Consider the following 23820-nt stretch of genomic DNA (forward strand, 5'->3'; position numbering starts at 1 on the left):
TTCACCAGAAAGCTGTAATTTCACATTTCCCAGGGAACCACCAGCCCATTCCCTGCAGATCACTGGGGAAAAAGGTCCAACAAAGGGGAGATAGATGCATGTGCAGTGAAGTTGGGGTGACTAGGGAAGGTGCTTGTCAGTTAAACCTGGAAACAGAGATCATTGGCCAGAATGAGCAGGGACACTGCAAACCCACAAAAATTGGGGAATACATAATCCGCTAAACAAAGGAGCCTGCTCTTCTTGACACTCTTGGCGTTCTTGGATCACTATTGGCTCTTGGCTTTCTTGCATTGGCCCAAGTGGCCCACAGCCATGGGGATCCAACACACAGTGGACTGATGGACTACAAGGGGGAACACAGACTAAACTAGCCTGATGCTGGACTGGACACTGCTCCAATATGGAGCGAACATTCTGGACACTGGCTTTGATTCTAGCCCTACAGAAGCCACAGCTACACTTCTTCCTTGGGGGACAAAAGGAAATAGGACCTTGTAAACTCAGGAGTTTTTATTCTACAGTATCTCATCCTCTGGTGCAGATCTCTGAAAATTCCTTTTCTTGGGATATCATAAGAAGCACACTCCCACGAGCAACAGATGGGTATGAGAAACTCTCCCCGCTGATAAAAAATGCATGTGGGGACCCCTTTCCCCAGTGATCTGCAGGGAATGAGCTGGTGGTTCCCTGGGGAATGTGAAATTGCAGCTTCCTGGTGAAGCTGCTCAAATGGCCATGTTTATAAAGTTTGGCTCCCTTTGCTCCTTTCCTATTATTAACAACTAGCTAATTACAACAGTATCAGTTGATTTCAAGCAAGTGTAACCAAAGAGCCCAGCAATTGCTAATTTATCATAACAAAATAACACCATATTCATTTAGTATTCACATTACTGTGATTCCAAGACCCAACCTGCTCAGAATATCAGGAGGTCTAATCTTTTTTAAGGTTACTGCCTTTGAAATTGCCCAAGATGATTCAATTTGTTAATTTTGACTGATGAATTTTTAAAATTTTGAACATAAGAGTTTAATTACCTGCTAAACCATCCAGATGGAGACATGCTGTAAATGGAGGAAAAGAAGGGTCATGCACTTGATAGAGAAGCAGGCATTGGTAGACCAGTTTAAGTTTAGACATTGGCCAGATTGAACTACTACTTTTTAACATTTAAAATAAAACTTTTTCTTTCATCACAGTAAACAAAACAATGTATTAAAACTCATTTCCAGATTTATCCAAATTATTATTTTTAAATATGATTTAAGGTTATTTTACATTTCTTTAACTATCAAATTTTCTTTGGCAAATTATTCAAAATACTAAATTTTCATTGTGGATCTTAGTTCATATTTGTATGCCAAGAATGCCCTACTCTGATCCAGGTTCATCTTTTTTTCTAAGACCTAATGGTTTATATCTTCCCTTCAAAATGTATAAGTATCTTTTAGTTAAGTTGTCATTTGCAAAAATATTCTGGAAAAAAATTATGAGTTAAACACATAAGTTCTTCTTCATTTCTGTTTTGGTGTAGCAGTTTATCATCTAGCCCATACTGATCTATCAACCGAGTACTGCTTAGTTTTTGTTCTCCTCAGACATAACTGACCATAATTCATAAAACAGCACCTGGCTACAGCTTCCCCACTTCTTTATTAACAGCTTATCTGACACAGTTCATTCTTGGTCTGTACAATTTAAATAGGCTTAGCCACTGAAGAAGGTCTTTTTTCTTCTGAACCTGCTTCACCAGTTCTGCTTTTTCTTTACTTAATTCTTCTTTGGGAAGATCCTCACTGACAAATCACGTTGGAGATCACTGCATGACCCAGTATCAAGTGATTCAAATTCACATGCACTGATATTCTTGAAGGTATTTTTCAAATATGTCCTTTCTTTAAATTTTATTTATGTGTTTACATTTTTTGAAATTCCATTTTTCTTCTGTTGAAGATGCTGATTTCTCTGAAAAGATGCGATTATTTTCTTCATTTTCTATTCTAAGACATTTTACCACATTTTAACAGGAATTAAATGAAGATCCTGTTTTTCTAAGTCATTTACTCTGTGTTTTCTGTAAGTGTTGCACTCAAAGGTTGTTTTCTTGAACTACTTGTATGGAGTGATGGTAGAATGGCATAAGCCTGTGGAATGCTAGGTAAATTCACAGTTTAGTCTGATGGACTTTCCATCTTAAAAATAAAATCTTGATTTACTTTCAGGCAAGGAAGCTGTACAGGACTCCACAGCTGACTCCTGAGTCCAGCTCTCAGACATCAACTTGCTGCCCAGAATATTATATCCCTCCGCTATCCCCAGAGAGTTCAGAAAGCATGTGTAGCCCTGAGTGTATGCTTGCTTTGATTTTAAATTGATCTTCCTATTATTTGCAATCTCCAAGAGGAATCCAGGACTACTTCCTGCGGATGATCTTAATCACTGACCTTCAGATACTTGACCTTCCAGCCATACCACATTACCTAGTAGAGAGCTGGCAACTAATCTCAGAAATATCCCTGTTTATTATGACTGCCATGGAAGGGACAGCAGAAGGCCATTACTTGCTGCCCTCAGGTTCACTGATGAAACCGAATGTCAGAAGTTCAAGACCCCATTACTACTTGAAGAAAAATTGGTGGTATGTTCTTGAGGGTCATCCCATTTATTCAGGGGTATCAAAATAGAAGAAAAAAAGAAAAGTTCACAAAACTTCCCAGACCTCAGGTGATAATAATTCTAGTGTCATTTTTTAAGTACTTTCTCTCTTTCTTTCATTTCCACACAGCCCCTTTACCCAAAGCATGCCCTAAGCAATAAAGTAACTAAATTGAGGATATTTCTAGTAGTAGCCCAAATTATTTCTAGAACCAGAATTTTATCAGAATAATGAGTATTTATTTGTTATTCTGTAGCTATATTATGTTTGTAAAGTGCTGGAGATACAGCGGTGAAAAAGGTAACTCAAAACCCAGTCTTCATAGAGCTTGACTTTAGTTGGGGTAGGCAATGAATGCGTAAATATATATGAAAATATTAGATAAGAAAAAGTAGTGTGAAATAAAACAGAGTAGGGTTTTAGGAAGTCCTTGACAAGGAGGTGCTATTTGAACTTACACTTAAATGACAAGAAAGATGTATCCTTATGAAGATTTATAAGAAAGAGCTTTCTGGGAATAGAAAATAGCAAATAAAATGCCCAAAGGGCCAGAAAGTACTTGGCATGTTCTGGCTAATGTGGGTAGGGAGGCAGGAGCTTCATTCCAAAGTAGAGAAAGGCCACCAGTAAAGTGATTTCGAGGGACTTACCTGCTAAAAAGACTGAGGGTGTTAGTCTAATAGTTGAGGGTTAAACGGGAGTTTTATAATCTGGTTTACATTTTAAAAGGATTACTTGACACTGTGTGATGACTGGCCTATGGAGGAGGGCGAGAATAAAGGATGGAGAACTTTGGGAGTGTGTTATAGATGGTCAGAGGGGACTGTGAGAGCTTGGGCTAGTGTGGTGGCAGTGGAAGAGGAAGGAGTGGGGTCTGAAAAGTAATTGGGAATTAGGTAATTGGAATATCTTTTAGAAGTAAGGTTGATATCTGCTTCAACTTAGGGTGTGTCTTCCCTCAGTTTCTCCTGTTGTGCTTCTCAGGCTGGATCTTCAATTCCTGTCTTAGAGTCATTTTAATAAACTTCCCCAGTACTTTTTCTGCCCTTAAAAAATTAGCAGATGTGGGGTAATGTATAATAGTCAGCTAGGGATGCCATAACAATATACAAGAAAATTTTAATTATATATGTACAAGAGCCCCACAAAGATTTGAGATTCAAAAGACAATCAGACTATATAACATCCAGAGCTAGGAAAAGAGACGGGAGGGGCCTGTGATTTCAATGGGGGGAGGCAATTCATGTGAAAGGGACTGGAGATGTTTGGTAAACATCCCCTGCCAGTACCTAAGTGTCTCAGAAGTAGAGTCATCACTGATAATAGCACTCTTTCTGTCTGGTACAGACCTCCTTTCAAATGTAAATTTTCCTTACAAAGAACAACATCTACTCTGTACTCAGAGCTTCTCTGGTGTCTGCTTTAAAAAAAAAAAAAAAAAAAAATCAGCTCAAAGTAATCCTTATACCAAAGAGGCCAATTTTGGGGTGGCACATTCTGCTAGCAGCAAGAGAAGTCGTGTAAAATCATTTTTAAACAATTGTGCAAATTTGTTCATTATTCTGAAAAAACAATTCCTACACACATTCCTATTGACACTGTTTATGTTTTAGAATCAGTATAGTCACATGAATGTTTCAGATTTTCTGTATTTCTTTTCTCATTCTTTTATTCTGTACAGCTACCAATGATTTTCCTTACCATTTAAGTCACTTGGCTAAATATTTCATCTGTTATATGAGGGTAGTAAGATTTACCTCATTTTATAGAGTATGAGGATAATACTAAGAGTTAAAGTAAGTTGCACAAGGTCACCCAGAGAGTAAATGTCACAGCCAAATATCTAAGCACACTTGTGTGACTCCAAGGCACATTCTGTCACCTGCTGCCGTGACCCTCAGCCAGCCTGGAAGACCATTCATCTGACTGGCACTGGTGTACATTTGGATGATAAAAGTTAACCAGACATAATTCCTGTCCTGAAGAGTCATTTTAGACAAGGAGAGATACATGTAAATAACAAAGTGCTATAGGACTATGAATGTGATAATAAAATTACACACAGACCACAAAACAACACAAAGGATCTAGTGAACCACTTTACCTTTCGGGGACAACTACAGCTTCCAAGCAGAGGTACCATTTGAGGTGAGTCTAGGAATCTGTGTATGTGTCCACTGTTCACATAATGGGAATATAGGTGGGTGTAGTAGTGGAGGTTATGGATTTCAGATGGAGGGCCTAACTGGACTGCAAATACAAAAAACTATAGAAGTGCTTGTCAGTCATTTCGCAAATGATAAATACTGTCAACTCTGTATTAACCTATTAATTGGTGTAGAGGAAAATGGTATAAGGACACAGATAAAACAGTTCAGACACACTTAAATACAACTGTGATGCAAAACGAATATTTAATCCAAATGTGTGTAATTAAAATGTTCAGTTGTCTGCTCTGAGCAGTTCTTCATCCTTTCCTCTCCTGCCCCCCCTCCTCTTTCTCTGCTTTCCTTTCTGTGATGAAGACAATCTCAGGCAACAGCAGTTCGCATTGGATAAACTCTACTTTTTATCTTCTAAACATCCCTGCAAGCAGTTCTTTGGAACTGCCTTGTTTTTGTCAGTTAATTCTTTCCTCTCACTCGCATTGTCACCTTCATCACTGCACAAAAATCCAAGTTCACTGGCAACACAGTCAAGCCATCAACTGAGAAATTAAATTACCTGCCATTCCCAAGTTTTTCTCGCTATAACCCCAGGCTGCCCCCTCAGCTCTCAATGAGGCAAGTGTCTCATATAACAATGAATGGAAAGAATTTAGGGCCATAGCTGTCAGTTCAAGGACACAAAGGCTTCAAAGCAGAATTCTTGACCTGGTTCTGCAGTGCTCTTCATCCTACATTCACTCTCCTTCTCCAGATTCTCTGTTCAAGAAAAAATAAAAAATGGAAACAATTCTTGGGAGAAGAAAGAGCAAAGAGACTTCTAGTTCTGTCACTGCCCTAACACACAGAGTTTTGCACAGGCCTTGAGCCAAACTGCAGAGCTTCTCCTGCACCAGAAGAGCAGCTAACAGGGTAACAGACAGCTGCAAGCAGACACACGCACCTCTGACTGTCCGGGTGGAGGGCCGTTTCTGATTTGTGAGAGGTGCTGTGTAAAAATGTAATGGTTTCTGTATAATTATAAATAATCAGCTCAGTCTGATGGGTAGATATTTCTCATATTCACAATAGTTTTTATTATTTTTCTTCTGGTTATTTTCATTCATGTCTTTTCTGAGACATGGTTAATCTATCCCTGGAAATTGAAAGTTGACTGCAATTCAATATTCCTGGAATACAGAGGATTGGGGGCAGTTACACATCAGGTGATGGAAGATTAAGTGGGCACCAAATCATGGCTGGCCTTTGTGCCATGCTAAGGAGTTTGACAGGTGAAACCATGGGAGAGTTTTAAGCAGCTGAGTGGCATGCTTCAATTTGCATTTTGGAAAGATCACTCCAGTGTTTCCTGAGCAATGATAGGAGGATGAGGATTGATGAGGCACTGAGCTAAGCAGTTTTAGTGATAATGGAGAGGAAATAAAACATTCCTTTGGTGAGATAATAAAGGTGAGGAATGAAGTGGAATTACTTAGAATGAACAGGTACCTGGGAGAGGCCATGGAGGCAAGGTGGGGGGAAAAAGATGACTGTTGTTTTTTTAAAAAAATATATCTTTATTGATTTCAGAGAGAGGAAGGGAGAGGGAGAGAGAGAGATAGAAACATCAATGTTGAGGGAGTCATTGATCGGCTGCCTCCTGCACACCCCCGACTTGGAACCGGAACCAGGGCACGTGCCTGCGCCTGGAATCAAACCGTGGTCTCCTGGATCCTAGGTCAATGCTCAACCGCTGAGCCACGCCTGGCCAGGCCTGGTTTTTACTTCTGATGACTGAGTGGGAGCCATTCACTATGAGATGTTGTCTTAAATGGCTCAGGCTGCTATAACAAGAATACCATAGACTGGGTGACTTAGACAGCAAATGCTTATTTCTCATAGTTCAGGAGACTAGGAAGTCCAAGGTCAAGGCACCAGCAGATTTATTGTCTGGTGAGAGCCTACTTCCTAGTTCACTGACAGCCAAACGGTCCTGCCGTCTCACAGTGGAAGGGCTGTGATACCAACTGAGAGTGAACAGCACTTCTATGTGACCTTGGGGGAGGTCACTTTTTGACCTTTTGCTTGCTGATCTTTATTAAGAAATGTTTGCACACATTACATCTCATTTATGATGATTGAGACAATCATATTTGCTTATGTTCAGAGCCTAGAAATGGCCCTGGAACTTACCAGGTCTCAGTAAATTTATTCTCTCCTCTCTCTCTTTGAGTGAAGATTTTGGAGACTGTATGGTAGAATCAATTTATATTTATTTGTGTTATTTGTGTTAATTCTTTTTTCATATTTCATCAAATTCTTCACTATCTCTATTAGCAAATGTATTAGTTTCCTAGAGCTGACATACAAAGTCCCACAGGCGGGGTGATTTAACAGAAATTTGTTTTCTAATTGTTCTGTGGACTTGAAGTCTGAGATCAAGGTGTGGGAATTTTTTATTTCTTTGGAGGCCTCTTGTAGGTGACTACCTTCTTCTCCCTGGATCTTCACTCTGTGTGTCTGTGTGCTAATTTCCTCCTCTTATAAGGACACCAGTCTTGCTGGATTATGACCCACCTTAATGACCTCATTTTAAATTAATTACCTCATTAAAGGCCCCATTTCAAAATATAGTCACAATCTGATGTATTGGGAGTTAGAACTTAAGCATACAAATTTGGGGGGACACAATACAGCCCATAACAGTGAAATAGAGTTATTCAAAATTACTTACATACCACTTAAGCAAACAGCTTTTGAATTCTGGTAATTTCTGAAGATTCTAGTATATTCATGTTAATAACAACGTGAGAGAAAAAAGCGAGAGAAACAAATGTGAATCTAAATAATCACTACACAGTCAAAAGCCAAGTTCTTTATATTAGAAGGATCTTTAAAATGGATAATATTTAAAAGGACGTATTTTTAAAATATATCAAAAGGGAATGAGAGAGATGGATTTATTGAAATGTTTTTGAAGCTATGATTTATCATGGGATACATTTTTAGGGATATTTATTTTCCCAACCATTTCACAAGTTTTTAGGGAATTTCTTCATTATACTTAGTTCAAAGGAATGCAAAGCATTGTGAAGAATACAAAGAAATACAAGGTAGGACCCTTGTTCTCAGGAGCTTTCATTTCCTGATAAGGAGTGTAAATTACTACAAGTTAAAAGAATAGAAAAAGCAACAATATAAAACCAGATAATTCTGCCTGTAGAAGCCATGGAATCAATGAGAACGAACAGTCAGTGTGAGATATGCTAGTCTGAAATATTTTGCTGAGGCTGGGGTTATACTTGTGCGATGATGGGTGAGCATAGTAGAGTTATGCACAGACAAAGGTAAAGAAACCAGCGAAATAAAAAATAGAATCATATCTATACTCTTCATATCACTAATAGCAGTCTTCACTTATGTCTTATTTTCTATGGTAGTGAGAATACTTAACATGAGACTGTCTTCTTAAAAGCTTTTAAGTGCACAGTATGGTATTATTCACTGCAGGCACAGCAGATCTCTAGAACTGCCTCATTCTGTGTAACTGAAACTTTATGCCTGTTAAATAACGACTCCTCAGTCCCTCCTCCTTCCAAACCCTGGAAACCACCATTCTCTTTTCTGTTTTGATGAGTTTGACTATTTTGGAGTCATGATATAAGTGAAATCATGCAGTATTTGCCCTTCTGTGACTGGCTAATTTTACTTAGCAAATTGTCCTCAAGTTTCATTCACGTTGTTGTATGTGGCAATTTTTTCTTAGTCTTTTTATTTATTTATTTTTATTTATTATCATTATTATTTAATTCCATGGGTGGAACCTAGGGTCATGGTAAATTATATCTTAGCTGACTGAAACATGAGAATTTGCAGAGAGTTACTAGCTTAGAAAATCACTTACCCCTTGCTCTCTTTGGTTCTAATGTTGCCGTATAGTTTCTGCTCAAGACACATTAGGTTTTAGAGGCTGAGAAAGGAAAGGTCATCCTCATTCCGTAAGTGATTCGTTCAGAAGTGGTGCAAAGGAAGGTATCCCTGTGTTCTCAGTGTGAAAAGTCTTAGCTTCACTCAGTCATCTACATCTCCGTGGTGAAATGCTTTGGCACAGAAGACTGAAGTGTGTCATGTTTCATTGTGGCCTACTTTAAAAACCTAAAAACCAACACTGGCCTTTTTCTTGGGACAGAAAGTGGTCAGTCCATCTGAATCCTATGCTTTAGGTAAATTCCTATTATTTCTTGATGTGTCCACAATTTTTATAAATTTTATTTCTAAAATAATATAACAAAGCAAATAATATAAATGAGCTGTGACTATTATCAAGAGCGGTATCTCTTACTTCAACCTTCCCATCCTCATTCCAGTTTCTCAGAGATAAATCTTTTACAGCTGTCTTAGTTTTTCTGGGGTTACTATCAAACATTCCAGATGAGATTTCAAAGCAACTAATCCTTCATTTATCAACATTAGGTATCATGCATTAATTTTCCTGATGTGAAATCATTTACACTACCCCTAGGCTTCTCCTTTCAGTTTCCTAAACTAAACAGAGTGCTCAGCCTCTGTGAACATAGACTATTCTTCCATTAGTTTCAGATCATCTGTTGACACTTCGCTTTTTACCAGGAGGATATTCTTTCTTCTTTCTAAGTGTGTTTCCTTCTTGCTTTGCATGTAAAATCTTTAGTCAACTCCACTTTTATTTTTACATTACTACTGTTTTTTAATTTTAATTTTTATTGATTAATTTGAGAGAAAGAGAGAGGAACAAGGATTTGTTGTTCCACTTACTTATGCATTTATTGGTTGATTCTCATATTTTCCCTGGCCAGGGATGGATTCTGCAACTTTGGCTATGGGGATGGCACTCTAAGCCTCTGAGCTACCAGGTCAGGGCCCCATTGCTGATGTTTTTAGCATTTATATCCTGTGCTAGGATTACAGGGAATCCTCTGTGCTTTGTTTAAAGACTGACTTTAAAAATTGAAAAGAAATGAACAGCATTTATTAGAATTATAGGCTAGATTAGAATTAAAGCTTAGGGTTACATTTACTTATTTTTTAGTCTCTCTATTTATATCTCTGTATCTCTTTTTCCACCTTGCTGTCTCTCATTCTTTTTATTTTACCCTGGAGATCTTACCCCCAGAGTTTTCAGTCTCATGATCCAATGTGGAAAGCTTTTTCCTTATATTTGATGGATAAAATTTATGCTAGGACTTCCCTTTGACATCTTGCTTTGTTTAATTTTCTGTTTCTTAGATTCCATGGCATTATTTTGACTTGTGTTCTCATTTTGCTCAAGTTCACCTTCGTTTCTTCTTAAGAGTTCCTGAACGATGGCCTTTGTGATGTGCATGTCCCTCTGTCCCCGCCCTCCACTCGCTGCAGCTAGTTAATAGCTCGGTGTGGAACTCTAGCTTAATTATCATTTTCCCTAAGAATTTTGAAGGTATTGCTTTACTGTTTTCTAGTTGCCAGCACTGTTGAAGAGAAGTCTGACATATGTTTAATTTGTATTCCTTTGGAAGTTATTTACCTTTTTCTGTCTGAGAACTTAGGAAAAAGGTTTTCTTTAAGCAATGTAGTCTAAAATGTCACAAGCCTAAGTTCTCGTTTTCTGTTCTTTTTGCTGGTGGGTTACTGGGAAATTCGGGCCTCACATTTTTGGTCTCGGCAGGGAGTGGGGGAAATGGTGGTGGTATTTATTACATATGAAGTAATGCCACTCAATCACTCTATTTTTAATCTTTCTTTTCACTTTCACTCTATTATTTATAAGCTAAAATCAAGGTCATCGAGAGTTCCGTGAAGAGAGATGGCTTCCATTCCTCTGTAGCACTTTTTTCTTGTTTCAACTTTATCTGCCCATTTCTCCGTTTCCCAATTTCTACCACATAACATCTTTTACACGTTTTTTATATCCCCTTCATTTTCTTGTTTATTATATAGGTCCATGTATTTTTTTTCCTTCTTTATGTTTCTATATTTTTATCACAGTGTTGTAGTGAAAGAAATAGAAGTAGAAACGTGTTTAGTCCAGTAACTTGTGCTATATACCCTTGAATAAAGTCGGTATAGTCAAATTTCTACCTTTTTTTCTTCACAAGGAACATCTCATTCTTATGTAAATTTGAGAGTAAATAAATACTTAAGTGAATTGGCTACTCAATTTCCCTAACCTAATCTAAGTGCTCCATCTGTAAATTAAGAGAGAGACACTAAACTTCATCCAGAGAAAGGAAATTAATACATTTTGAAATTAGTGTTTGATCCATAACCTGGGGCCACTATTCATTATATGACTCAGGGAAAATTGTTTACCCTCTCTTTACCTCAGTGTTCTTAACTGTAATATGGTTTAATAATACCAGTACTTACCTTTCAGAATTGTTGTGAAGATTAAATGAATGAATTTATTTATACTATTTAGAATTGTGCATTGCACAAAATCAGATTCAGGAAGGGATTATTATTGTTGATGTCTGTATTATTACTGTTCTTGTCATACCTGAAACTATGCTTTGCTTCAGTCAAAGTATCCTGGCATTTGAATGAGGATAATTGTGCTTTGAAGGCAAAAACTATACTCTTTTGTTCATAGAAATAAATAATCTACTTTAACTTCTATGTAGAAATTGATTTGAACTCAACTGTCATTTGGTTCTTTTTGAAAGGTATAAAATTATCCAAAACCTTTAGAATTGAGAACTTTGTTTTAAATTATTCCATTACCTTAATTTTTTTTAAATGCACTCAGCCTGGAGTCTTAGAAAGAACATAAATTTTAAAGACAGGAAGACAAAATATGTAAATTTAATTAAGAAAGTTTATATCTATGAATCTTATATCATTTATCCATGAAAAGAGAATGATAATAGTTTCCTTATAGTTTTGCTATGACATATAGTTTTATATGACAATATAAAATCATATAATAATAAATATGTAATTTTCAGTAAAATGGTAGCATCCTGAGGGTCAGGACTATATTTTAACTGTGGGGCATTGCAGAGTCTCTACTACTAACTGAGCACTCAGTACAACTTAACAGTGTATATTAATACAATTTTGGAGAAAGAGGCATAAACTATGCAAAAAAAAAAAAGAGAGAGATTACTATAACTGTAATGAATCCAGTAATGGAAAGTACCAGTGATTAAAAGTTTACATACTTTAAACAAGTGAAAGAATAATCTTTTTGTACTTGTTTAGATATATTGTTGGATTTTGCCATTTATTTACAAATATAGTACAATACTGCTATCATATTTAAGTACGTAAAAAATAAAATAAGTGTTCCATATTAATTTTGAATATGATTTTTTTGTTAATATTCACACAAGGATTTTTTTTCATTGATTTTTTTAGAGAGAATGAAAGGGAAGGAAGGGGGAGAGAGAGAGAGAGAGAGAGAGAGAGAGAGAGAGAGAGAGAAAGATGAATGTGAGAGAGACACATTGATTGGTTGTTTTCTGTATGTGCCTAGATAGAAGCAAGATTGAACCTGCAACCCAGGTACATACCCTTGACTGGAAATCCAACTCAAGACCCTTCAGCGTGTGGGCTGACTCTCTAACCACTGAACCACACTGGCTAGGACTGAAAACTCTAATTGTGAAGGAAGAGGAAAATTTAAACAATAAAATATCATTATGATTTGCATTTTTAAAAGTAAAAGTGATCTTACTCTTTCCCTTAGAAACAAAGGTTAAGAATATAATAAAAATCAGAAAGTATTTAGCAGCTATTTATTATCATTTAATAAAATGATTATCTTTTCCTCAAAAAAAATTTTCATTTTTACAGATAAGAAACTATGGTGGGCAGACCAAAACTTAGCTCAGCTGGGAACCTGCAGCAAAAGAGATGGAAGGAACCCCACTGTCCTGAGAAATAAGACATCTGGGGTTGTCCATATGAAAGTGTATGATAAAGAATCCCAGCAAGGTAAGTCACACTCTCATGAATTTGTGCCACTTTTTGAATCTATAATGATCTCTTTTTTCATACTGTTTTCTCAATGCAACAATTGAAGGTTCCTATTTTTGCTTCTAATATAAAAAAGAATAAAAGGCAAATGCTGCTTAATACTATAGAAGAAATGACTTTCACGTAGGGGTACATAATGAGCTTTCCAAACATTAGCAACGCTGCCTGAGTAATCTTAATGTGTCAGGTCTTCAAAGTGGGTCTTACTCAGTTTTTGATTAAAAAATATAAGAATAAGGGGGAAAATCCCAGCAAAATATGTGCAGTGTATAATTAAGCCCAGAAACGGAATGAATTAGGCGGCTTCAAAGGGACTGTGTTGACATAAGGACTTTATATCCAAAGGCACTCTGTTATTCGGCTCTAAGTGTTTTGCTTTTTTGTTTTTGCTTGTCCAAATGGTGTGCAGTGAAATGGAGTGAGAGAACTAACAGATGGTTTACATAGGTGGACTTGTCCCATTGCCCAAATGGCAATTAGATCAGAGATGCCAGCCAGTACAGCCCCACACCTGCTAGTCCTTTCTTAGTTTTTGCTTCATGATCCATGACATTAGCAGAAATCCCTCCCTAGAAAAATAAAATTTTATCTGTATTGTATATTCTCATATTAGTCACTGCCATGAGAATCTTTAGCTTCATATATCTTTAAGGAAAAATTTTCAAGAAAATTTAATTTTAATTTAATTTTATTTATGCAGACCAAAGCAGAAAAGAGCAGAGTTAAGAACAGTGAACCAAGTGGATCACTAATTTTGAAGACAGTTCGCAACCATTAGGCAGGCAGGTTTGTTAAAGATACCAGTCGAGAGCCATACCTGCACATCTAGAGACAGATGACTACCAGATTCATGATTGCTTTCCCTGGACAGAGCATGGGCCAAATTTGGGCCTGACATTCTTTTTTGACAGAAGCAGCAGGAAACATATTTTTTTCATGAATAAATTTAAAAAAAAAAAAAAAAAAAAAAAAAAAAGCACATTACAGTGTTTTTTTCATGGTTGAAAAGACACCAACACCCAAATTCTCTAGCATAAACCTGTATTTGGAGTCTGACATTTATTTTGGCCTTTGTCTGTAATAATGAATAGCAGTGTTTTCACTCGCAATTCCATAATGGAACATTTTCTGTATCAGAAGAAAACTTTACTGGCATTCAAGTCAGGGGAATCTATTATTAATTGGGAGAAAAATACTGGTACTCAATAAAATATCGTGACATTTTTGTTGAAAATGCAATATATCCATTAATTGTAAAAACTCACAGTATTATGATAAACTTCAGTCATAGTCTATACTTGATAAGATTATATCTGAAAACACACATTAGAAAAGACGGGAGAGCCCGGCCGGGCGTGGCTCAGCGGTTGAGCATCGACCTGGGATCCAGGCGATCGGGGTTCGATTCCCGGTCAGGGCACATGCCCGGGTTGCGGGCTCCAGACCCCGATCAATGACTCTCTCATCTCATCATTGATGTTTCTATCTCTCTCTCTCCCTCTTCTTTCCTCTCTCTGAAATCAATAAAGGTGTATTTAAAAAAAAAAGAAGATGGGAGAGAGAGGAAGATATTATATTTCTAAACAAGGCTTTAAAAAAATCTCTATTTACTTTTTCAAAATGTAAACAAGTTTATGTTTTGTTTGAATTTGTAAATTAACAGAATATATCTAATTTTTCTAGATACACTTTCAATAAAGTTTATTTGAGAATAATTTTTGTATATTATTCTTGGCTCATTCTGTTCTTTTAAGGATTTGATTATGTAGGTACAGATGGGTATTCTATGCCTGTGAAAGTATCACCAAACTGACAAGGACTTCTAGCAAGTAGAAATTAATGGTATAATATGACTAAGCTTAAAATGCAGTGGAAATATTATTCTTAATAGAATAATAAGCTGATAAAAGCATCTGTATCAAAGACTGGCCCATTAACAGAATTACAGCAGGTAGCTTAAAAGCTTCATTAGTATGAAATATGAGCAATTTAAGACTCTTTAAGATGTTAACATTACTACCTCTTTGATTTTCAAAATACAATTAGCTACTTCATTTATCATTTTTGACATAGATCACTGGAGTGCTGAGACTTCTCGTTAGTCAAATGGACTTTCTAGCTCCACTAGAGAATTGAGGCATGAAGTTTAAACATCAGCATCATTACAAAATATTAAGCCAAGCCAGTATTTCTAACTCGCTAGATAATTATTACCTAAATTGTCACTTTAAAAAATTACTCTAATATTTTTTTCCTATATTAAATGTATATTTAATGGGCAAAGATACTTATTGGAAATCATGACTAATTTCTTTTTCTTTATAATTTTTTGCTCCTTCACTATAAATTTTCCCTTAGAGACTAAACAAATGATACTTGAAATGTGTATTGTTGTACAATATAATTGTTAACTTAGATTAATTTTATTATTTATCAAAAAATAAATACAATATATATCGCTATTACTCCAACTATGTTTAAAAATGCACAGTCCAAAAAGCTACTTTTTTTCACATGTTTTTGATATTTTCAATGTTCTACAAACCCTTATTTTCTCTTATTTTCATAAATTTATTCTCTTAATATATTTCTCTTTACTTCTTCAATTCACTTGTTTATTTTCTTCTCTCTGTGTGGTGTTTCTTCAAACTTTATATTCAAGCATTCTTGTCAATCACGTACCAGCTTTTCAGTCTTTTGTGGTAGTTGAAATAAATCTTTATCCAAAAGCGCATTCCTCTAGATTGGCATTGTGTTAGCATACTGTACATTCACATACCTTCTATAAAATGAAATATGTATATTGTCAATATAACTTTATCATGAATGTATAATTATCATTGTCCCATTATTAAAATAATCAGAAATCTAAAATTTTGCCTTCGTATTATGTCAGCTTGGGAGAAAGGGGAATAAATCAGTTAATCTTTATTAGTTTATATAGATAAAGGTAATTATTTCAAAAGTTCAGGCCAACTGAAATCCTAGCATGAGGTACTACATGAGATGGAGTTCAGCATTGACTGGACTGGCTGCTATAGGAAATAAGCAGAAAACATCGGAGCTCTTCTGATGAGACATCTCCCAAGTTGAGGGTCTTTCATACTTCAAAAATGAGAGCTCATGCCAGGTTCAACTGACAATTACATCTCATCAGACTGTCTTGACTTCAGGAGATCAGAAATAATGAATTGTATTAGTACTTAGAATTTTCCATAGGGTAATTTTGATATATAGCTTTCATTATGCTTTGTAATTCTCACTGGATTTACTGCACTTCATATCAGAGCTTGAACATCCAGTAAATGGCACTGTATGTCCTAGAATAATAAAAATGTTGTAAAAATTGAATACTTAATGAACTTATTAGGTAAGATTGTACATGAGTTAACTTCACACTACCAGCTTTAACTAACACATTGAGCCTAGTAAATTCAATGGAACATCTTCATAAAATGCCTACCTGTGATTACCTGACTAATATTTGTCATTGCTACTACATAAAAGTAAGGAGAATTAATATGCCAATTAATTAGATGACTCTTAGGGTGTGCTTTGAACACATTTTGGGAGAATTATGTTTCTAGCAATGGCAAAATGTATTCCCTTGCTCTGAAAAGTTAATTAAATACATATATACCTCCTTTCTTTCAATGGCATAATCTTTGAGTTGAGTTAGTAATATAATTTAACAGCTATTTATTTGAGACATTTATTAAAATAATCTTCAAAAGAAAGTACCTATGGAACTGAAATGAAATTTAAAAGTCAAAAAATAAAGATTTTCTGGTTTGTGTGATCTTAAAATAATACAAAGTTCTATGAGAATATTCAGGACAAATCAATTTCTTTTTGCTTATCTGTAATTTATTTTTATTGACATATTATAGAGGTATAACACTGTGTAAATTTAAGGTGTACAATGTGTTGATTGGGTACATTCATATATTGTAATATGGTTAACATGGTCTCTTTAGCTAACACCTCTATCACATCACATAATTATCAATTTTGTGTGTGTGTGGAAACAATTAAGATCTAGTCTTTGCAGCACTGAGTTGTATTCAGAGTTAAATTGATACTATAAATTTAATATAGCATTGTTACCTTTTTAGAAAGACAAACTTCAACTGTAATCTGCTCCTTCAAATTATTCAAAATAAAACAGCTGCATTTAGAAATCAACAATAGCAAAATATTTGTTCAAATTATTGACAGTGAATGATATATATATATATATTTTTTAATTTTGTTACTTTTGTTTGTTTTCCTTCTATGCAGGCAGCAATTCCTGCCAACTAAATAATGGTGGATGCTCTCAGCTTTGTTTACCAACATCTGAAACTACAAGGACTTGCATGTGTACAATGGGATATTATCTCCAAAAGAACCGCATGTCATGTCAAGGTATAAGGTTTTGAAAAACCTTAGTTCTGATGTATTTATTTATCCATGCAGATATTAGGCAACCAAAGTCAGATAAAAATTAGAAAAAATCATATTAGCTTTTTATTAGGACAATGATGCACTACTTAGTACCATATGTAGGGTTTCTAATGTATCTAAAATATTTTAAGTATCTCTGTTCTTGTAAAACTCTCTAAGTTTTTAGTTATTTTCAGGAACTACACTTTATTATCAAACCTTTAACCAAATCCAGTAGAAGCTACTACCTTCAACTTGGAAATAGGTAAAAAACAGTCGTTGGTTCACTACAGTTAAAATCTAATTCGGATGTAGTTTATTTGAAAGTAAACAAAACAAAACAAAACAAATGAACAAAAACTATTTAAGAGAAAGTACCAGAGAGAATGTGAGTTCTCAGGTTTGCTTAACTGAGGGAGAAGAGCACTTCAGAATAGGAACTTAATAAATATATCTTCCTGTATTTTATTTCCTAGACTCTAGTTCTACTAGTCCCAAAGAACTTTGGTTGTAGAATAATATTTTTATCCAGTGATTACAACTGAATTTTATTTTAAAAGTGTTCCCATCTTATATGAGAAATATGTACATTAATATCAACATATGCTTTATTTAAAATCATATATTTTTATGGCACTCATGTGCAGGGACTGCTCTAAGTACCTTAAACACATTTAACTCACAGGATCCTCATAATAACCTTGTGAAGCAGGTTTCTTACCTCCATTTTTAGAGATGAGGAAACTGAGTCACAGGAAATTAACTAGCTTGTCCAAGTCACACAGGCAGTGGTGAGGACATATCTAGACCTAAGCATTTTGATTTTAATAAGAAAATATGTATATATAAACATTTTCTGATGTATTAGAAAAATTTATAAACTTCATCATGCGGACTTTTGGTAGTCAGCTTATATATATGTTCTTATTTTAGGACATACTTTTGATCCTGAAAAAGCAAAATCTTAACAAATATTAAGCACTTGGTTTGCTTTTAGTTTTCAAAAAGATTCCAGAACTCTACCTCTATTAGAAAAATAACTGATACAGTTACCGAAAATCAGAACTGATTATCATACACAAGCAAAGAGACGTTCTGGCTTTAGAGGAGAAGAGGGAGAATTGGGGTCGTGAGGCCAGGCTGTGCTTTCAAGAATTATCTACCTCAGTGTTTATGGTTCTCAGGCCAATAGCATCATCACTACTTTTTAGAAATTTAGATTATCAGGCCTTGGGATGGGGCCCAGGGTTCTGTTTTAACAAGTCCTTCAGGAAATTCTGAGGTATACTCATTTGAGAACAACTAATCTAACTACCTTTTAACCTGTCAGAATGTAGCCTACAACACACAAAAAAGGTGGGGGTTATAAAAAAAAAAAATTATTAAAATTTAGATCATTAAAAACAATGTTAATGAATAATTTTGAAGTCAAATATTCATTTTGGACTTTTTTCCCCCCTTTCAACTAGGTATAGAGTCATTTCTCATGTACTCAGTTCATGATGGAATCAGGGGAATACCTCTGGAACCAAGTGACAAAACGGATGCTTTGATGCCTGTATCTGGAACGTCTTTTGCTGTGGGAATAGATTTCCATGCAGGTAAATAGCTTTTTATTCATAATTTATAGACAATGTCTTCACTTGATTTATTGAACATGATGTAATATAAAGCATTCCTTCTATAACCTGGTTGTCAACAAACATGAGCACTGGGAAAGCAAATGAGAGATTCTTTTCTTTTTTTTAAAATATATCTTTATTGATTTCAGAGAGAGGAAAAGAGAGATATAGAAACATCAATAATGAGAGAGTCATTGATCGGCTGCCTCCTGAACACCCCCGATTAGGAATCGAACCCCAATCGCCTGGATCCCAGGATCGCCTGGATCCCAGGTCGACGCTCAACCGCTGAGGAGATGCATTTTTAAGTCAAATAAATATTGTTCTAAATATGTGTTTTGCCTGAAAAAAAGAAGTCAGTTTCTCCTAAAGTTTAGCACTTGATCTGCAAATGAATTAAGACATCTTGATTGGCATTTAGTTGCTTCATTTTTATGTCTTTTTTTTTTTTTTTTTTGCAAATAAGACTTTTACTTTTATCCAATTATAAATATAAAAATATATAAAACACTTTGATTTATTATATTTAAAACATAATCTTACTTAAAATATTTTCAGGATGTGATTATCTTTTATTCTAATACAGGTGGTAGCAAATGAAATCCAAATAATGGAAACAATTATAAACCCTAAGCCATTTTAAATTACTTTTGCAGTATAGTATGTGTTATTTCAAAGTCAAAGTTTACGCTACTCTCTTGTTTAGCAAACAGCAAAATAAAGCAGATCGGACACTAGCATTTTGCTGTGGCCAATAAAAATATGTGATTGGGAATATCACTTTCAAATTTATTGAAATAAACAAGTTTTGGGTGCTAATTGCTAAATTCAGATATTATAAGCATTGGATATGCTTCTCATAATATTCAGGTTTATTATTCTATAAATGAGGGTTTAAAGTTATAAAAACAAATGTCTCCACCTCTCATCCAACTAAATCACATGCTTCCTGAGTTAATGTTTTAGTGTTGAAGTACATGCTTGTTCCCAGTACTTTTTTTTTTTTGTATTTCTAAAGTCTTAATTTTATGTAATGTTAAAAACAAATAGTTCTTTGATTTATAATCTTAAAAAAATCCTTAAACATCAGCATGTGGACTCCTAGTAGTAAGCTCATTTTTTCCTTCAGTTCCAACACATTTTGTTTAATCATGTGATAATGAAATTCTTGGCTAGAAATTAATGAATTACTAAGAAACTTCACAAATAATTCAAAGATGACTTCTCTTAAGTCAATTATTTGTCCCAAATGTTTGGAATCAAATAGAGGCAAACTTTTTACTTTTAAAACAGGCTCTTTCCCAAAAAGAAATATGGACAGATATAGCTTATTTTACTGAGTAATATGTTATTTTTGCCAAAATCACAGTGTGATTTTTGATCAAACAAGGCTGTTTTACTAAACCTTATTATTCATGAAAGGCTCACTAGCCTACCATCATAGTCCATAGAATTCTGTTACATAAGATTTAGCAAGTATAAACCTGAGAAAATTTGAACTTCTTGAAAAGATATATGTATATATGTATATATTTTTACTAAATATACATCATCCCTTGTTTTAGCTGGTATCACATATTTGTTCTATAAAGACTCTGTAATGATTTTTGAAAGTACTGGATACATTTCCATGAGGTACAAATATTAAAATAAGTCATTTGATCTAACTGTCCTGATTAGATCATTAGTAAGTCTCTTGTTTCTTAAGGATAAAATGATTATTTATATAAGTTGAGTTTACTCTTTGAAGTTTTATGTTAACTCTGAAATGGTTAAGTTTTATATAATGTGCCATGATACAGGATCATTTTCTTTGCAGAGAATAGTTCTCTCCCTGTTTCTAAATTCCCAATAATTATTAATATAATAATAAACTTATTTTATTTTAAGGTAGTTTTTCTTTTTAAAAATTAAATGTATTGATGTCACGTTAGTTAACTACATTATATGTTTCAGGTATTGTACATTATGTTTAGAATTGTACCTCATATGTACAATTTTATGGTACATCATCTGAACATTGCATTGTGTGCTCACCACCAAAAGTCTAGTCTCCTTCCATCACCATATATTTGACCCCCTTTCTTTTCTTCATCTTCTCCCTACCCACCTTCCCCTCTGGTAAACACCATCCTGTTGTGTGTGTGTGTGTTTATGAATTTGTTAGTTTTGTACAAGAGTTCCCTTCTCTCCACATCCTCTCTAACACTTGTTATTTTTTGTCTTATTGATAATAACCATTCTGACAGGTGTGAAGTCATATCTCACTGTCATTTTGACTTCCATTTCCCTCATTATTAGTGAAGTTGAGCATCTTTTCTTGTGCCTGTTGGCGATCTGCATGTCTTCCCAATAGCATTTTTCAAAGAAACAGAGAGAAAAATTATCCAACTTGTATGGAGAGTTAAAACAATCAGAAAAAAGAACAAAGTTGGAGGTGTCACAGTCCCTTACTTTAAATTATACTACAAAGTTACACAATGAAAACAGCATGATATTGGCAGAAAAACAGATGCATAGAACAACGGAACAGAATTGAGAGCTTAGAAATAAACCCACACATACATAGGCAATTAATGTTGAAAAAAGAGTCAAAAACGTACAATGGAGAAAGGAAAGCCTCTTCAATAAATGACATCAATGCAGCTTTTCAGCGGAGAAATTACCGGTTATTATTTAAGACTCCATGCTCTTCATATTGTGCCTGCCATATTTTAAAATTTCATTTCTAGAGAGATAATTATATTTAGAAAATGTATTTCTTCTAACTGTAAAAAGATGTAGGCATATGGAATAGTTATATAAAATTAGAATGTTCAAGAATCTATCAAAATCTCTGTCAATAAGAAAACAGCAATTCAAAACTCTTTTTTTTTAATCAAAAAGGATTAGAGATGTAGGGGCCAGTAAAACATATAGTGGGGAGAGGCCAGAGTTTTGCCACATGAAACTTAGATTCTAATACCAGTTTAATCACTTCCTTGTAGTTCTGTGACCTTGGATAAGTTACTTCTTTTTTTAAGGCTTATTTTTCTCACTTTTTGGGAATATTTAAATCAATGTGTGCAAATGTTTGTCATAGTCACTGATATACATGGGTGCTCAGAATATAGTAACAATAACTAACAATGGAAAGTAATAAATTATAGAAATTAGCATATGTGATATATATTTACCAAAAAAATGTCGTGGAAGCTGTAGTAAACTCAGTAATCTGTGTAGAATAATAGTTGTTTCTTATCTTCTTGGGGACAGAAAGAGTAGGTTAGTAAACTTCCTGAGTGAAATGAACTTAATAATAATAATGCTAACGATAGTCTATAGAGCAGGTATTTAAGGATAAAATTACCAACTATTTGAAGTCATTAAATGTAAACTTAAGAGGCTAGCAGACAGTGTGCTTAGACAATAAACCAACTAAATACTGGTGGTGATGATGATGATGATGATGATGGTTGTTGTGGAAATATCAAGAGCTTTCAACAGCTTCCATCTCCTTTAGAGTCTGATCCTTTACTAATTGCATGTCATCAAAATGTATTAGAACCAGAATAAGTGTCAGCAACTTGATTTATAATATTATTATAGACAAAATACAAGCTCTGCAACTTTGTAGAGTGAAGTTGCTTCAGGGAGGAAGGGAAATAACTGGATTGCTCCTGAGAGAGATGGAAAAAATGTTTTTTGATGTGTGAACCTCAATTTTTATTATTATTATTTTTAACCAGGGGCTTTATGGTTTACCTGATTATATGTTCCTTCTCTATTTTGCAGACATCTTATTTCCTTTTCTTTCTTTAATGACATTTATCTCAGGGACAGAAATCCTACTTTAGGATTAATCCAATATAACAATGACAATTTGAAGGGCACAGCTGCCCCATATTCTAATCATGACGATGTGGTGTGAAGGAGGGTCACTTGTTAAGTATGACTGTCATAACTTATGTAATATTATTTCATTACCACAGTTTCCAGGGATAAGTATATGGTTTAAACTTGTCCATTTCTGGAGGATTAACAAACCCAAACTTTGCTGGGTTTTGGTCCTAATGAATTTAAGTATTCTGCAAGTGAAAGGGTTTCCTACAGCAGATGAAGCAATTCTTGATACTACTCACAGAAAAAAGAAGACCCTGTGGCTAGATTTAAAGTGTTCAAAGCATTCTTACCACTTTCCTGGTGAAGTCTCATTCCACGGGAAAAACACACTAAGCTTTGAAAATCCTCACTGATTCCCAGCTGATAGTCCTCCTGATGAGTGATTATTGTGTTGGATGCTTTAAAACATATATTTTTCTGAGGAGAAAAGCCTTCAAAACAAAGCCCATTGCGCTAGTGAGTAATGTGATCTTCACTAAGTAATGCTTTATTCCATCCCCCCACACTCACCTTGGGGGTATTTATTACTTTCTCATAATAATTAGGTAATAGAATATTACTTGAAGAGAGGACATTCAAAGAATGTTACTTATCTAAAAATCACAAGCTTATATTATTTTCCAACCTATATCTGTATTGTTCAAATGTGAGTTATCAAGCAGTGCTAACAAATATTGGTTACTATCTGTTAGCTATAGAACAGAACAGCTCAGTTGCTGTGGAAGATAAAGGCAACAAGGAATAGTTTCTGTGGTAATGCATAAAAGGGTGATCTGTAGGGATTTTCTTTTAAGATTGTATCAAAAGATCATTATTTGAATGTCATTCGTTGGCATTCGCTATGGGGAATATTGTAATGCTTTTTACACCATCATATAGTGATCTGGTTATTAAGGCAATGAAAACACTGAAGGAACATGTCATTATTTCTCTGTTAAAACTCAGGGAATGTATATCACCAAGAGTAAACTCTCTATGAACTATAAGTCCTAATCTAAAATTATGGATGTGTTGATGTAGGTTCATTACTTGTAGCAAATGTACCAGTCTGATGTGAGATGTTGATAGTGGAGGAGTCTTTGTGTGTTGGAG

The 23820-nt window shown here is 34.7% G+C and overlaps 1 protein-coding gene and 1 pseudogene across 2 annotated transcripts in view; one reads left to right on the plus strand and one right to left on the minus strand.

Annotated features, from left to right (window-relative positions):
- The window catches only part of LRP1B (LDL receptor related protein 1B), a 1542074-nt gene that overhangs the window by 1092025 nt on the left and 426229 nt on the right, over positions 1-23820 (plus strand). Inside the window, exons 33-35 of the mRNA XM_081143443.1 lie at positions 12617-12757; positions 17081-17206; positions 18694-18825. Coding sequence (XP_080999569.1) covers positions 12617-12757; positions 17081-17206; positions 18694-18825 — 399 coding nt within the window. The remainder of the gene's footprint in view (positions 1-12616; positions 12758-17080; positions 17207-18693; positions 18826-23820) is intronic.
- Positions 1464-10239, minus strand: LOC308559754 (swi5-dependent recombination DNA repair protein 1 homolog pseudogene; annotated as a pseudogene). The gene is made up of 2 exons: positions 10118-10239; positions 1464-2055 (listed from the first exon to the last, which is right to left on the minus strand). The product of its transcript is annotated as a swi5-dependent recombination DNA repair protein 1 homolog pseudogene (transcript).

This window comes from Miniopterus schreibersii (genome assembly GCF_964146895.1).
Source record: "Miniopterus schreibersii genome assembly, chromosome: 7".
In the NCBI taxonomy this organism is placed as follows: domain Eukaryota; kingdom Metazoa; phylum Chordata; class Mammalia; order Chiroptera; family Miniopteridae; genus Miniopterus; species Miniopterus schreibersii.